This window comes from Nerophis lumbriciformis, linkage group LG35, assembly GCF_033978685.3.
Source record: "Nerophis lumbriciformis linkage group LG35, RoL_Nlum_v2.1, whole genome shotgun sequence".
Taxonomy (NCBI): Eukaryota; Metazoa; Chordata; class Actinopteri; order Syngnathiformes; family Syngnathidae; genus Nerophis; species Nerophis lumbriciformis.
The window spans coordinates 7,120,708-7,137,931 of record NC_084582.2 but is presented as its reverse complement, the minus strand read 5'-3'; the positions used below and the strand labels follow the sequence as shown (position 1 = coordinate 7,137,931).

General features: G+C 37.6%; 1 protein-coding gene across 1 annotated transcript; it reads right to left on the bottom strand.

The window, feature by feature from the left end:
• Positions 1 to 18: 18 nt before the first annotated feature.
• Positions 19 to 14,914, bottom strand: prelid1a (PRELI domain containing 1a). Its single transcript, XM_061927982.2, has 6 exons — positions 14,801 to 14,914; positions 11,817 to 11,939; positions 8,270 to 8,495; positions 8,058 to 8,171; positions 7,810 to 7,888; positions 19 to 1,606 (listed from the first exon to the last, which is right to left on the bottom strand). The coding sequence occupies exons 2-6, from the start codon at positions 11,906 to 11,908 to the stop codon at positions 1,485 to 1,487; spliced, it is 633 nt and encodes a 210-aa protein (XP_061783966.1). The 5' UTR covers positions 11,909 to 11,939; positions 14,801 to 14,914; the 3' UTR covers positions 19 to 1,484.
• Between the last annotated feature and the right edge of the window lie 2,310 nt (positions 14,915 to 17,224).

Genomic DNA, 17,224 nt, shown 5'->3' with positions numbered 1-17,224 from the left:
ATATTTTCTATATTTTAAATGAGTTCTGTATTCATTTCAGACAAGGCCACACTGGTGAAACAGATTGTCCATTTATTGACAAAAGGATATTTCACTGATATTATTGTTGGCATGTATTAAATGTTGCTTTAACATAAAGTATGTGTTTTTGTAGATAATGCAATTTCAGTCAACAGGCAGGAAGATTCTTTATATTTGTTATAAAAATGTGGATCTCTATTAAAGGGGCCCCTATTATTCAAAACCAAGTTTTCTAACCTGATGTTACCTGCTTATGTGCATTTGCACAAGTCCCGAAAATTTGAAATCAAACCATGGAGGCATTGCAGAGATATCTATAAAATAATCTTGCCTTCATTCAGACTTCCGCCAAACAAGCTGTTTGGAATTTGCTCTGTTCTGTGATATAAGACCTGTGATGTTTGCAGATAACTCCATACGAGGTAATGGCTGACCAAAAGGGCTTTGCATGAGTCTGCCGTTTTTAATTTAAGTAGGAGCGGTTGTAATCAACATGTCCACGATAAAACCCAACGAACGAAAATGCTTTTAATGGCGGGCTCGTGCCAATGGCAGAGACAATAAAACGCTAAGTAATAAAAGTAGGTTAGAAACTTGTAAATGATTTGTTAGCAATCTTAGCTTGATTTGATGTGTAGCTAGCTTAGCCTTCTAATGTAAGAGAACAGCATCACCGTCTAGGGGCAAAATAATGATTTTCCTAAAAACTACTTTTAACTGGATCAGTGCTTACTGCGTTCGTAGCATAGCTGATAGTCTATTGGTTGTGATTTTTTATTCAAGTGCCAAATTTTAACAAAGTATATTTTGTTAATACAATTTGGAGATTTAGAAGTTCACATTCCAATTACTATACGAGAAATACATGTTCATTGCATTTGAAATGTTATACATTTATTATTATGTATTAGCATTACATCAGTGGTTAATTTGGTCAAAAAAAAATTGCAATAATATTGTTTACCGGCAATAATTTTTAAGTCAATATATAATTGAGCAAAATCTGTTATCCGCCCAGGCCGAGTGAGGAGGGTTTATTCACATCTAAAAACTCTCGTCTCTCAAAAGTGTCTTCAAGATAGGTCTGTAAAGCAAAATCTATGCAAACATTTTTTTCAAATAACCACCATTACGTGTTATGTAAACCACAGGGAAGTGTTTTAAATGTAGAAAAAAATCATTAATATGACCCCTTTAAACATAGATTGAAATGTTGATCGTGGTTAGTTAGACAAACATAGCGAACATTCAGTCTGCCAAGCTGCGAGATGAAGTTCAGTCAAAGCAACATGATCAGGTTGACACAGGTGCAGGCCAAGTGGCTTGATGTGGTTCTCCTACCAGATCAGCTGGCTACTTCCTCACAGAGGAATCCACTTGCATTAGTTTGTCCCCCACAATGCGTCACAGAACTGAAGAGGATTTAAAGACAAATGTGTCCTTGCAACAGAAGCAGGGGTTTGTCACACAAATTGTTTCTTCTTGGCGTGTGAGGCCAAGTCTTTGGCTTTCTCTTTAGCTGCCAGCGCCGTCTCCCTTGCACGCTCTGTCGCCGCTTCAGCCAAACTCCTCGATGGCGTTTCACCTGCAATCAGTCATCAGAGTAAATCTAAGTTCCCACAACTGACCACATTTTCTGGAAAAAACGTGCCTGTAGGTCACCACAAAATTTAGGTAGTTGAACTGTCATCATGCATGGCGTCAAGCCCGACGTAAAAGGCCGATGGCTTCATGTATTATTAGGGATGATGTTTGATAAGAAATTATCGAGTTTGAGCCCATTATCGAATCCTCTTATCGAACCAATTCCTTATTGATTCTCTTATCGAATCCAGATAGGTTGTTGTATATGGAAAAAAAACACAATATTTGGTTTAACAAAAGCTCACTTTTATTTTATAATAAAAAAAATAAATAAAAAAAAATAAAAAAATTGACTGTTAACCCCTAAAAAAATATATATACAGGTAAAAGCCAGTAAATTAGAATATTTTGAAAAACTTGATTTATTTCAGTAATTGCATTCAAAAGGTGTAACTTGTACATTATATTTATTCATTGCACACAGACTGATGCATTCAAATGTTTATTTCATTTAATTTTGATGATTTGAAGTGGCAACAAATGAAAATCCAAAATTCCGTGTGTCACAAAATTAGAATATTACTTAAGGCTAATACAAAAAAGGGATTTTTAGAAATGTTGGCCAACTGAAAAGTATGAAAATTAAAAATATGAGCATGTACAATACTCAATACTTGGTTGGAGCTCCTTTTGCCTCAATTACTGCGTTAATGCGGCGTGGCATGGAGTCGATGAGTTTCTGGCACTGCTCAGGTGTTATGAGAGCCCAGGTTGCTCTGATAGTGGCCTTCAACTCTTCTGCGTTTTTGGGTCTGGCATTCTGCATCTTCCTTTTCACAATACCCCACAGATTTTCTATGGGGCTAAGGTCAGGGGAGTTGCCGGGCCAATTTAGAACAGAAATACCATGGTCCGTAAACCAGGCACGGGTAGATTTTGCGCTGTGTGCAGGCGCCAAGTCCTGTTGGAACTTGAAATCTCCATCTCCATAGAGCAGGTCAGCAGCAGGAAGCATGAAGTGCTCTAAAACTTGCTGGTAGACGGCTGCGTTGACCCTGGATCTCAGGAAACAGAGTGGACCGACACCAGCAGATGACATGGCACCCCAAACCATCACTGATGGTGGAAACTTTACACTAGACTTCAGGCAACGTGGATCCTGTGCCTCTCCTGTCTTCCTCCAGACTCTGGGACCTCGATTTCCAAAGGAAATGCAAAATTTGCATGGTTGGGTGATGGTTTGGGGTGCCATGTCATCTGCTGGTGTCGGTCCACTCTGTTTCCTGAGATCCAGGGTCAACGCAGCCGTCTACCAGCAAGTTTTAGAGCACTTCATGCTTCCTGCTGCTGACCTGCTCTATGGAGATGGAGATTTCAAGTTCCAACAGGACTTGGCGCCTGCACACAGCGCAAAATCTACCCGTGCCTGGTTTACGGACCATGGTATTTCTGTTCTAAATTGGCCCGCCAACTCCCCTGACCTTAGCCCCATAGAAAATCTGTGGGGTATTGTGAAAAGGAAGATGCAGAATGCCAGACCCAAAAATGCAGAAGAGTTGAAGGCCACTATCAGAGCAACCTGGGCTCTCATAACACCTGAGCAGTGCCAGAAACTCATCGACTCCATGCCACGCCGCATTAACGCAGTAATTGAGGCAAAAGGAGCTCCAACCAAGTATTGAGTATTGTACATGCTCATATTTTTCATTTTCATACTTTTCAGTTGGCCAACATTTCTAAAAATCCCTTTTTTGTATTAGCCTTAAGTAATATTCTAATTTTGTGACACGGAATTTTGGATTTTCATTTGTTGCCACTTCAAATCATCAAAATTAAATGAAATAAACATTTGAATGCATCAGTCTGTGTGCAATGAATAAATATAATGTACAAGTTACACCTTTTGAATGCAATTACTGAAATAAATCAAGTTTTTCAAAATATTCTAATTTACTGGCTTTTACCTGTATATATTGACTGTTACCCAAAGTATATTAAGTGGGATTTTTCAGAAAAACAAATATATACAGTAACACAAAAACAACCTGTCTCTGTGATCACTATAGGTGTATAAATAATACTATAGTGTTAAATAAAATCAGTCCCTTGGGCACAAAACTGAAAATAATACAGCTCTCCAAAAAGTGCACTTCTGCTGCTATTGGAACATACTAACTACACACACGATGACACTAAGAACACCACAGTCATCAATCAACAATTCTTCCCCCCTTACATGAGAGCAAAGCCTGGCAATAATTGCATATTGCCTGTTCTGCCCTCACTATACGTGTTGAGGTTATACAGCTTGGCAGGCAGCTAACAAACAATCCAAAGCAGATTAATTCATTTAGGCTCTTTATTGTTGATCTTGCTTTGTCTTTTTCTATCTTTACTTTTGTCTTGCACTGGACTGTTATTTTTTTAACTGAAATACACACAATGACAATGTATAAACTATGTGATTCAATTAACATACTGAAATGTAATACATAATATGTAAATATTAGCTTCACACAAATATACAGTACTATCATCAAACAAATACTTTTGAGTGTTGAAACTATTTCGATGGTGGAAATACACGACTGTCAGCCATTTTAAGTCCTCAAAACATCCATTGAAACAGTGCACAAAAATCGTTTCTCAATAAACATCTTACAGTAGTATCAAACTTAAACACTTTCCACCTTAATATTGAGTTACATAAACAAGTTAAACAGTTTACTTACAGACTTATCTTTTCCAAGGCTTGTAAGAGCGAACACAACTTGTCTGCTTCTCAATTGTCTCAACCTGGAAGTGCCCAAACTAATGACGCATAGTATTTTCATATCGCCACAAGGTGTCAGTAAGAGTCTACAATCAAATGGGCATAACATTGCAGGTCGCACAGGGCATTTTCTGTACGTGGGAAGGGATTCGAATAAAGAACCAACTCTTTTTCTTTACTATAGTGGCCTCAATAAAGGGAACAGGTTCTCAAAAAGGGATTCGAGTCCATGGAATCGGTTCTTTTCTTATCGAACAACCGGGAGAACCGATTTCGAACATCATCCCTATCTATTATACCACGAAAACCTGACACACGGCAAAGTTGGGATGTATTGAGAGTGAACTGAACGGGGAAATGTGCGGTGCCTCACGCCATCTCTATGGCTCACGTAAGCACATTTTTACATGGTGTGGGTATTTTGGTGATATACACAGATTATGCTGAGTAACTGTTTAAATAAAACATGTGCAAACAGACTGATTGATGTGCACATCTGAGATATGAACAATTAATCAACACTTGAAATTGTACAATCATCACACACAAAAAACATGTCTTGTCTAGCAGGGGAGGCGCAGAACCCTAGGAAAAATATTTAGTTGTTCAGTTATGTTTGAAAGCAACATTACTGTATTTTTCGGACTATAAGGCGCACTTAAAATCCTTTCATTTTCTCAAAACTCGAGAGCACGCTTTATAACCCGGTGCGCCTAATGTACGGAATAATTGTGGTTGTGCTTACCGACCTCGAAGCTATTTTATTTGGTACATGGTGAAATGATAAGTGTGACCAGTAGATGGCAGTCACACATAAGAGATACATGTAGGCTGCAATATGACTCAAGTAAACAGCACCAAAATAAGTATAGAACATTACACACGGCGCTCAAAAATCTATCAAAATGTTTTAGTACAAACTATGAAGCCGCACCGCTTGATGGATTACACTGTGCTTCAGCATACGAGTATTATTATGGTGTGTGTATAAGGTAAAGCATTATCTGGCGTTTTGTTTTGCAATATTATGCAAAAGCAACTTTTCTTACCTTCTAGTACCTGCTGATCTGTATTTGGGATCTGCATAAGTCCTGAAAATTTGCGCGTCTCCGTCGTTGTAGTCCGTTAAGACACCGTAGTCGATAAGCTTCTTCTTTTTGTCTATCTTCTCGTTATAGGACATTCATCCTCTGCTGTTGCCATTTCTAATATAAAGTAGTGTAAAGTTCTTACTTATATCTGTCAGTAAACTCGCTATGAAAGCGCTAAAACATACCGGTATAATGAGTTTACATTATTTACCCAAGGAAATTTAGTTATTAGAGAGTTCCGGTCGTCCGTTATTATTGCACTAGTGAGCCACGGATAAGGAGATGCTGCTCTGTTATTGATTTAAGTAAAGTCTGAATGTCATTAAAACAGTTAGCTCCATATTTTGACACTTCTTCCACTCCCGTCCTTGCACGCTACACCGCTACAACAAAGATGATGGAGAAAAGATGCTGCCGAAGGTGAGTCACGTAAATAAGACCGCCCACACAACGAAAAAAAAACAAAAACTGAAGAGACTGTCAGAAAGCGGCTTGAAGAGGATCTGTATAACACAATCTATGCCACATTTTGACCAAAGAACCACCATTACATGTTATGTAGACCACAAGGAAGTGCTTTCAATTTAGAAAAATAATAATATGACTCCTTTAATGCGCCTTATAGTCCGGTGCGCCCTATGGTCCGGAAAATACGGTAACTGATTTTTTTCTTCCAATGGTTTGAGAGTAAACAGTGAACAAAGTCATGAGAAAAGCAGAAAAATCTAAATATGCTTCAGAAAAAATCAGATTTTGGGGAAATTGGGGTGGCTCCATCCACAGCATTTCTTAATATTTTAATTTTATATGTACCGCCACAAAATCTGTTTGCCCTCACTCAAAAACACATAATGGGACTTTCTGTGTAACTCTGATAGTTGAAACAAGCAGAAAGTGCTGCTGTGAGGCACTGCCCCATTTAATTGCTTTCATATACGCCTCCGTCTTGTTTGTGACAATTAAAAAATGACAAAAAGAAGCAACATGAGAAAGTTCCTTAGTTTTTTTACTAACTTTTTATCTCTAAAATTATTCCTCTCTCCCACAGCTTGCAATCCAAGTTAGCATTAAAGGGGAACTGCACTTTTTTGGGGGAATTTTGCCTCTCGTTCACAATCATTATATAACACATGATGTCTTCTTTTTTAATGCTTTCCAACTCGTAAATAAACGTAAATAAAAGTCTGTTTACAATGAAGCCAATGGGAAAAACTCTATAGAATATCATCCAAAAAGCGCCAACAATACTCAATTTACATTTCGTGCCTTGAATATTAACTAACTATTACCGTATTTTTCGGAGTATAAGTCGCTCCGGAGTATAAGTCGCACCGGCCGAAAATGCATAATAAAGAAGGAAAAAAACATAAGTCGCACTGGAGTATAAGTCGCATTTTTGGGGGAAATTTATTTGATAAAACCCAACACCAAGAATAGACATTTGAAAGGCAATTTAAAATAAATAAAGAATAGTGAACAACAGGCTGAATAAGTGTACGTTATATGAGGCATAAATAACCAACTGAGAACGTGCCTGGTATGTTAACGTAACATATTATGGTAAGAGTCATTCAAATAACTATAACATATAGAACATGCTATACGTTTACCAAACAATCTGTCACGCCTAATCGCTAAATCCCATGAAATCTTATACTTCTAGTCTCTTACGTGAATGAGCTAAATAATATTATTTGATATTTTACGGTAATGTGTTAATAATTTCACACATAAGTCGCTCCTGAGTATAAGTCGCACCCCAGACCAAACTATGAAAAAAACTGCGACTTATAGCCCGAAAAATATGGTACATGCAAATGCATCATGGCCATTGATGCACAAGCGATAATGTCTACCGGTACATGCCTAACAAATAGATGGTCAGTGCATGAAAACAGCTTAAGCTTCTTTTAATTATTTTCTTTGGAAAAACTGGGCGGGAATCCAAATAATTTAGAGTTAAAATGTTTGGACTAAGCGATGATATTTAGAACCATATTAGGACAAGCGAGTTGTTGTCAAATTGTACTTGGCAGAGCCAACTTTTTTTCGTCAGCGGGGGTTTTGTGTCATGTCCCAATTTTTTTCTACAGTTACACAACGAAAGCTTTGCCAGCCAGCAGGTGCAAATGTTTTACATGCCCTCGATAAAGAACACTGTCACACTGACAGGGTTGGATTGGGCACACTACGACTAGTTTGATGAGACCTAAGAGTTATTCTGATGTTCCAAATGTGAGCCTTCTGCACTTTGACAAATTGTGTGTTGGAATAAGAACACTTTACTTAATGTTTCCTCAATGAAACGCGGCAAAGAGTATGTTTGAAGAGAAAACTTACCTTGCATTTTGGCCAGCACGTATTCAAAGCCCTTCATAGTCTTAGTAACACGTGTCTTAAAACTTGCTAGACCAAACTCCTGGAAAAAGACAAAAACACAGCATCAGCCCCATACAAATCAATGCATAAATTACTCGCTTTCTTTCAACGTCCAGGAACCCTTCAGCTTAACAACAACAACAACATTGAATTGAGCATACAAGTCAATAATCTAGCAAGTGTGATGGTTTAAATTTTGCTCTGCTGACCTGAACTGCCCTCGAGAGTCCATACACTTTGGAAGAGATCCAAGCTTCTCTTTTTATCTCTGTCCAGCTGCCATTCTCAGGGTTAATGCTGTATTCGCACCGCTCCTCCACAGACTGGGGTCAAAGAGGAAAGCAAGGCAACATGAGATCATTAAATATACTGTACCTATGTCAACAACAGAGCCTTTGTGTTAACAGGACACTTGCTGTACCATAAGACGAGCATGGGTGATATTCCATGTAAGTGTGGTCATTGTTCGTTTCTGAGGGTCCACCACGGAGTCCTCAAGGATGTAAGCGGAGCTAGACATTTGTTTTGGAAGATAGCGCTTCATCCAACGCGGCGAAAGGCTCGTTTTGGTCAGCAGACGTCTGGAAATGAGGCAGTTGGCGGGAGTAACCTCTCGGAAAATTATGTCTTCTGTCAATACATGGTTACTGAAAGGGACACACACAGAAACAGCACAATGAGCTCAATTATTTGATACCTAACTTGTCCTGTATACTACACTTATACACTTTATGTAAAAAAGGGATACATTTTTCTACATATGCCAATATAAGCAGCAATAATTGTATACTGTGTACTAGAGAATGTCGGGAATAATAATTGACTGAACAGTTAAATTCTGACAATTAAGCTGTCATTTTATGAGATTTTTATATGGCAATAAAGAAAAAAGTCGTATATATGAGAATGAAGTAGTAATATTGCAAGAAAACTGTAGTATTTGTGTGAGAATGAAGTAGTATCACATGAAAATACTACTACAGTAATTTTTGGTCATAAAGACAGTAATTTATCTTCAAAATGTTTGTTGTTTCAAATTATTTGTGAATTCGGTTGTCAGAAATAAGTTGTAACTTCATGACATGTGAACTATGATTTAATGAGTTAGTAACCAATAACACAGGTGGTACAACAAAGTTGTAATATTAATACAAAATGAATTGTGAAAATAGTCATAATATGGCAAGGAAAAGGGAATTTTACAAAATGACAGTCATAACTAAAAAGGGCTGTTTGCAACATTTACATGGCTACATAGAGGGTACTAACGTTCCAAAGTGTTGTTAGCATTATATTCCGCCCTCTTACGGCTTTGAGCATGTAAACTATGAAACTACAACCCATGTAACACATAAGGTCGGGCGATACATAGGATATAAATGTTTGGAATTTATGAGAATGAATATTAGAAATTTCATGATATATAAAGAATATTTGGAAGGGTACAGTATAACAAAATAACTCAATAAAATATACATATGTTTCTGAGAATATTGTAGTAATACCAAATTTAATCTTAACAGGACCAAATCATAACGCGAGAAAAAGTGCACACCTTTATGAGAATACAGTAGTGAAATACCACAAGGAATGTTTAAAATCATAATAATTGATTTGAGTATTACAAACCCCGTTTCCAAATGAGTTGGAAAATTGTGTTGGATGTAAATATAAACAGAATACAATGATTTGCAAATCATTTTCAACCCATATTCAGTTGAATGCACTACAAAAACAAGATATTTGATGTTCAAACTCATAAACTTTATTTTGTTTTGCAAATAATAATTAACTTAGAATTTCATGGCTGCAACACGTTCCAAAGTAGTTGGGAAAGGGCATGTTCACCACTGTGTTACTTGGCCTTTCCTTTTAACAACACTCAGTAAACGTTTGGGAACTGAGGAGACATATTTCTTAAGCTTCTCAGGTGGAATTATTTCCCATTGTTGCTTGATGTACAGCTTAAGTTGTTCAACAGTCCGGGGGTCTCCGTTGTGGTATTTTAGGCTTCATAATGCGCCACACATTTTCAATGGGAGACAGGTCTGGACTACAGGCAGGCCAGTCTAGTACCATTGATGTAACGCGTGGCTTGGCATTGTCTTGCTGAAATAAGCAGGGGCGTCCATGGTAACGTTGCTTGGATGGCAACATATGTTGCTCCAAAACCTGTATGTACCTTTTAGCATTAATGGCGCCTTCACAGATGTGTAAGTTACCCATGTCTTGGGCACTAATACACCCCCATACATCACAGATGCTGGCTTTTCAACTTTGCGCCTATAACAATCCGGATGGTTCTTTTCCTCTTTGGTCCGGAGGACACGACGTCTACAGTTTCCAAAAACAATTTGAAATGTGGACTCGTCAGACCACAGAACACTTTTCCACTTTGTATCAGTCCATCTTAGATGAGCTCAGGCCCAGCGAAGCCGACGGCGTTTCTGGGTGTTGTTGATAAACGGTTTTCGCCTTGCATAGGAGAGTTTTAACTTGCACTTACAGATGTAGCGACCAACTGTAGTTACTGACAGTGGGTTTCTGAAGTGTTCCTGAGCCCATGTGGTGATATCCTTTACACACTGATGTCGCTTGTTGATGCAGTACAGCCTGAGGGATCGAAGGTCACGGGCTTAGCTGCTTACGTGCAGTGATTTCTCCAGATTCTCTGAACCCTTTGATGATATTACGGACCATAGATGGTGAAATCCCTAAATTCCTTGCAATAGCTGCTTGAGAAAGGTTTTTCTTAAACTGTTCAACAATTTGCTCACGCATTTGTTGACAAAGTGGTGACCCTCGCCCCATCCTTGTTTGTAAATGACTGAGCATTTCATGGAATCTACTTTTATACCCAATCATGGCACCCACCTGTTCCCAATTTGCCTGTTCACCTGTGGGATGTTCCAAATAAGTGTTTGATGAGCATTCCTCAACTTTATCAGTATTTATTGCCACCTTTCCCAACTTTTTTGTCACGTGTTGCTGACATCAAATTCTAAAGTTAATGATTTGCAAAAAAAAAAAGTTTATCGGTTTGAGCATCAAATATGTTGTCTTTGTAGCATATTTAACTGAATATGGGTTGAAAATGATTTGCAAATCATTGTATTCCGTTTATATTTACATCTAACACAATTTCCCAACTCATATGGAAACAGGGTTTGTATTTATAGTATATTTAGCTTCAAAAGTATGAGGTTGTGAATCCTCTTTGTCCAAAAATAGTCATCTGTGTTGTCTTTTACCAAGTCTGCCATTATTAGAAAACACAAACGTGTTTGTTGCCAGAAGTCAGAGGTGCGCTGCTATGGAAACAGAAATCAACGCGCGGAAGAAATCAGTCCCGGAAATGATTAGAATGATCAAAATACGGTAAATATTGAACATATTACATATAGTTATGAACCTGTCTATTACTACATTATATGTAGACTTACAGTGTGTACCGGTATATATCTTTGCTGGAGTGTTAAGTTGTTTGAGAGAGTTTTGGTAGCAATATCGGTGACTCCCATTAGCTGCATCTTTCAAGCGTTTTTTATCCTCTTTTAAAATCCTAAAAAAAAAAAGTGTGTTCTTGTCTCTTGTAATTATTGTGAACGATATGCAAAATAAAATTAAAAAAAAGTGCAGTTCCCTTTAAGTAGAAGTTTGACAAACCAGAGTGAATATTTTAATGTATCATCAGTGTAAGCATGTTTAAGTTAATTGTGACCATTACAGAGAAACTACACTACACTGACATTTGTATTAACTATATTACTAATTTTATTACTATTTTGGTCACAAAATTACCTAGCTTGGCCTTCATATGATATCGTTTCCAATCATGTAATTGAATACATTTGTGCTTTTCCTTAGAGATTGATGCACTGTTGTGTAATCTGGATAAGTGGAATAAAGACATGAGTGGAACAAGTGTGTCAATAATAAATGCATTCTCTCTGGACCTTTGGCCTCACCTGTAAGGGTTTGGATAGCGTTGCCAGAAAGCAAGGCAAACTTGGTCCCAGGAGCTTTTTAGCAAACCTGCGCAGCAGAAATACTTGACCATTGTTCCGTCAGCTTAGGAACCAAGCACCCTGCTGGAAAGACAAACACGTGCAAAGCTTCAATTGGATTTGAAGATTCAAAGGCACTACACAAAGCGTTACGGTATCGATCCTTTTTCAAATCCTTTGAAGTTTTGCCCTAAAGCAATATGTTTTCTAACTGTGGTACGCGGGCTCCATCGAGTCGTATGCCAAATATTCTATGAAGTGATTAGTGTTTTATTTTCCTATATTTTAATGCAGTGTTACTGTTCAAACTGTGTGTAATGTTACAGTGGCCAAAAACATATTAAACATACTGTACTTGTTAAATAAAAATTTTGCCTGGTTTTAATGCCTACTTAGGCCTCCTACGCTACTGTATTTTAATGTTGGTCATTATGGCGGTACTTGGAGAGCAAAGTGTGTTCTGCGTTTGAGAAACACTGCCCTAAAGTCCTGCTGTATCCGAAAATGTTCTTCAACAACATAACAAAACTCATAAATATTTTTAATAAACAGAGTAAAGAAGTAAAAGTGAGCTAGTCTAACTAGTATTGACCTGATACCGATATTACACCGGTATAGATAATATTGATATTTAGATCCACTGACTTATCTATTGACATACAGTACAGGCCAAAAGTTTGGACACACCTTCTCACTCATTGCGTTTTCTTTATGTTCATGACTATTTACATTGTCGATTGTCACTGAAGGCATCAAAACTATGAATGAACCAGTGACGTGCGGTGAGGTTGATGGCTGGTGAGGCACTGACTTCATCACAGTCAGATTTACAAACATATGAACCCTAAAGAGTATCTTATTCATCATTTGATTGGCAGCAGTTAACGGGTTATGTTTAAAAGCTCATACCAGCATTTTCCCTGCTTGGCACTCAGCATCAAGGGTTGGAATTGGGGGTTAAATCACCAAAAATGATTCCCGGGCGCGGCGCCGCTGCTGCCCACTGCTCCCCTCACCTCCCAGGGGGTGATCAAGGGATGGGTCAAATGCAGAGGACAAATTTCATTACACCTAGTGTGTGTGTGACAATCATTGGTACTTTAACTTAACTTTAACTTTACACATACAAACTGTAGCACACAAAAAAGCACATTTAATAAAAAACGTTATTATGGTCTTACCTTTACTTATAAATAAAGTCCATTCGTCGCTGTTGTGCTGGATTAATGAAACCCCTGACGGGAGTGTTATATCAACTAAAGCCCTCACTTAAACTTTCCACGTGCAAGATTGAATCTATTTAAAAAAGTGTAACCGAGGGTTTATAAATGTCGCCTATACTGTATGAAACTACAAAATAACAAACACGGAGGCTCCAGTTTGCACTAGGACCACTTTATTTACCTTCTTTCAAAAACCTCCGCTCCACTACAACATGTCATCACTTCCGCTCTTGGCGCCTTCAAAATAAGAGCTCAAGGCATATACTGTATAACAGCGCATAACAGGAACTTAACATCACAAAGAGGAAAGCCCATAAAAATAGGTTGCAAAAGTTATTTAATAAGAAGCCAAAAAGTGCAAAAACAATAATGTTCATGTTGGAGGAGTTGTGAATTAGATACAACTGCAGTCTGCAGGTGTACCTAATGTTGTGGCCCTACAGTCATTCACAACTCCTCCAACACGAACATTATTGTTTTTGCACTTTTTGGCTTCTTATGAAATAACTTTTTAAATAGATTCAATCTTGCACGTGGGAAGTTTAAGTGTGGGCTTTAATTGATATAACAATTCTACGGCGGGGCTGCAGGAGGCGGGACTACTGGATCCTCAGCCAGTGCGTCTTTTGCAGCCGTTTTATGATCGCTCAGCACAAGAAATACGTTACACAAATACAGTTGTAGACAAAATACACTGTACATTATACACCTCAGCTAACTAAACTATGGAAATGTATAATATAATTCATATAGCAATACAGTCTCACTGCACAGCAGGCCAGCAGTTAGCCGAGTCCGTCCATGTTGATGCACTGAGTGACGTGCCTCAACTGGCTGCTGTTCACCGCACCGTCTCTTCTCAGTATTTGAACGGCAAATGTGAAAATTCAGCGATTTTGAATACAAATAATCTAAAACTGGTGACGTTAAATGGAAAATAACTTTATAGTATAATCACTGCATACATATAACAATTTAATTAAATTATTTTCTTTTTACATTGTTTTTCTTTCCATGATGGCAGGTGAGGCCCCGCCTCACCTGCCTCTAGTGACTGCACCTCACTGGAATGAACACATGTGGAGTTATGTACTTAACAAAAAAAAGGTGAAATAACTGAAAACATGTTTTATATTGTGGTTTCTTCAAAATAGCCACCCTTTGCTCCGACTACTGCTTTGCACTCTTGGCATTCCCTCGATCGCCTGTGAAGTGAAAGCCTTTTCAGGTGACTACCTCTTGAAGCTCATCGAGAGAATGCCAAGAGTGTGCAAAAAAAGTAAGCAGAGCAAAGGGTGGCTATTTTGAAGAAACTAGAATATAAAACAGGTTTTCAGTTATTTTCCCTTTTTTTGTTAAGTGCATAACTCCACATGTGTTCATTCATAGTTTTGATATACAGTATATAGTAATTAGGACTCGAATCATGGTATAGCAGTCGTAATTACGTTCCTACGTTTTACAACCCGATGTGGCGGCAGCATTTAAAAGAGTAAAACAAATATATTCAGCTATAATAACTTGGTCCGAATACTTAATTAGATGACAATATGTGACCAGCATCTCTGTCATGTGTCACGTACACACACTGTTAGCATTGATAGCATGAGCTAGGCTAAGCATAAGAAAACTATGAATGAACGGCATAATTGGGTCAAAAACTACGCGGTCGCTTCACCGTAAACCAAGAGTCTAAGCTATTCCAGAGATAAACATGGTTACCTGGACGGCGTTTCCTCTTCATAGAATAAACATTTGTATGTTTCTAACTCCCGTCTGCTAGGAATTTACAGGACCAAATCGAGTGAGACACACAAGCAGAGCGGAAGGTCAAATGCTGACGTCATATCCGGGCAATTTCATACTGCAATACATATGTCGAACACGAGAGGGTGACATGGAGCTGTGCTATTTTACATTGCATTTATTTACGCTACAGTTTGGGTTATTATTTAAGAATAGTATAGTTCACATACACTAGCAATAAGGATTTGACATATATAATGATCACCCCACATCATATTCATCACGTATTGTTTATTTCAGTGTGCAGAAGGTGCACACTTGACTGTATTATGATGATAGTATATAAATAATATATATCTGTATCATGAATCAATTTGATTGATTGATTGATTGATTGATTGAGACTTTTATTAGTAGATTGCACAGTGAAGTACATACTATGTACAATTAACCACTAAATGTTAACACCTGAATAAATGTTAACACCTGAATACGTTTTTCAACTTGTTTTAAGTCGGGGTCCACTTAAATTGATTCATGATACAGATGTATACTATCAGATATATACTATCATCATAATACAGTCATCACACAAGATAATCATCAGGGTATATACATTGAATTATTTACATTATTTACAATCCGGGGTGTGGGATGTGGACTTAAACAAGTTGAAAAACGTATTCGGGTGTTACCATTTAGCGGTGTGGTTTTCTCGCTGCACGGTGGCAGAGAGAAAGAGATTACAGGGGGTCATAAACGCGGCCCAGAAGATCACTGCATGTCCTCTTACATCTCTAGAGGACCTGCATAAGAGACACTGCAACAGGAGAGCAAACAGCATCCTCAAGGACTCATCCCACCCAAATCACCACTGGCTTGAACTCTTGCCCTCACGGAGGCGTTATAAGACCATCAAAGCAAGGACAAATAGACTGAAAAACAGTTTCTATCCTAGAGCTGTTATTGCCATAAACTCTGCACTTACCTGAACACTCACCACTTTATTACTTGCTTACCTCTGATAGAGATCTACTGTGCAATATGTTTTTTTTAACATTTTATTTTGTTTTTAAATTTTAAATTGTTTTATTATTGTTGTTGTCTTAACACTATTTCATGTAGGTTTGTTTTAAAAGCACTGAGCTGGATTGCTGTCCAATTTCGTTGTTTCCATACAATGACAATAAAGGTATTCTGATTCTGATTCTGATTCAATTGTACGGAATATGTACTGTACTGTGCAATCTGCTAATAAAAGCCTCAATCAATCAATCAATCAATCAATAGTTTATTTTGCACATGCATGCAATTTCAATATAGTACATCACATATTTCCAGTTTCTCATGACCGAAAAGGAGTAGGAAAAAGCAGATCTTAATTTAATTAATAAATTAATTAAATAATAAATTAATTAAATTATATTAAATCTCAATTAATTAACGATCTTTGATGTGGGATCTGAACCAAGGATGTCGTTGTTAAATAAACATTGATTGATTGATTGAATTAAGCCTACCACTTTTTGTTTCATAGCAATTTCCCACACATTTGTTTGTACCGTATTTTTCGGACTATAAGTCGCAGTTTTTTTCATAGTTTGGCCGGGGGTGCGACTTATACTCAGGAGCGACTTATGTGTGAAATTATTTACACATTACCGTAAAATATCAAATTATATTATTTAGCTCATTCACGTAAGAGACTAGACGTATAAGATATCATGGGATTTAGCGATTAGGAGTGACAGATTGTTTGGTAAACGTATAGCATGTTCTATATGTTATAGTTATTTGAATGACTCTTACCATAATATGTTACGTTAACATACCAGGCACGTTCTCAGTTGGTTATTTATGCCTCATATAACGTACACTTATTCAGCCTGTTGTTCACTTTTCTTTATTTATTTTAAATTCCCTCTCAAATGTCTATTCTTGGTGTTGGGTTTTATCAAATACATTTCCCCCAAAAATGCGACTTATACTCCAGTGCAACTTATATATGTTTTTTTCCTTTTTTATTATGCATTTTCGCAGGCCCGGCCCTAACCAATCTGGCGCCCTAGGCAAGATTTTAGGTGACGCCCCCCCACATCGGCAGTGAAGTGTATATACTCACAAGAAACCGAATAGCTTTGTCTTTGACCTTTTTTTTTTAACTTACAACTATACCTAGTATATAAAGGGGTGGAAAAGTGACTATTACCTGCAGGGCAAACATAGCTAACCAGAAGGCAATAACAATGTAAACAAAAAACAGCTGCTTAAAAGATCTAATACAAATGTCCCTGAAAAATGTAAGGTGGGAGTACTGTAATTACCTAACGTTACATTATTATTTTCCATAACAATTTAGCCCCCTCCACAATATTAACCCGACGTTAAAACAGAACTAGC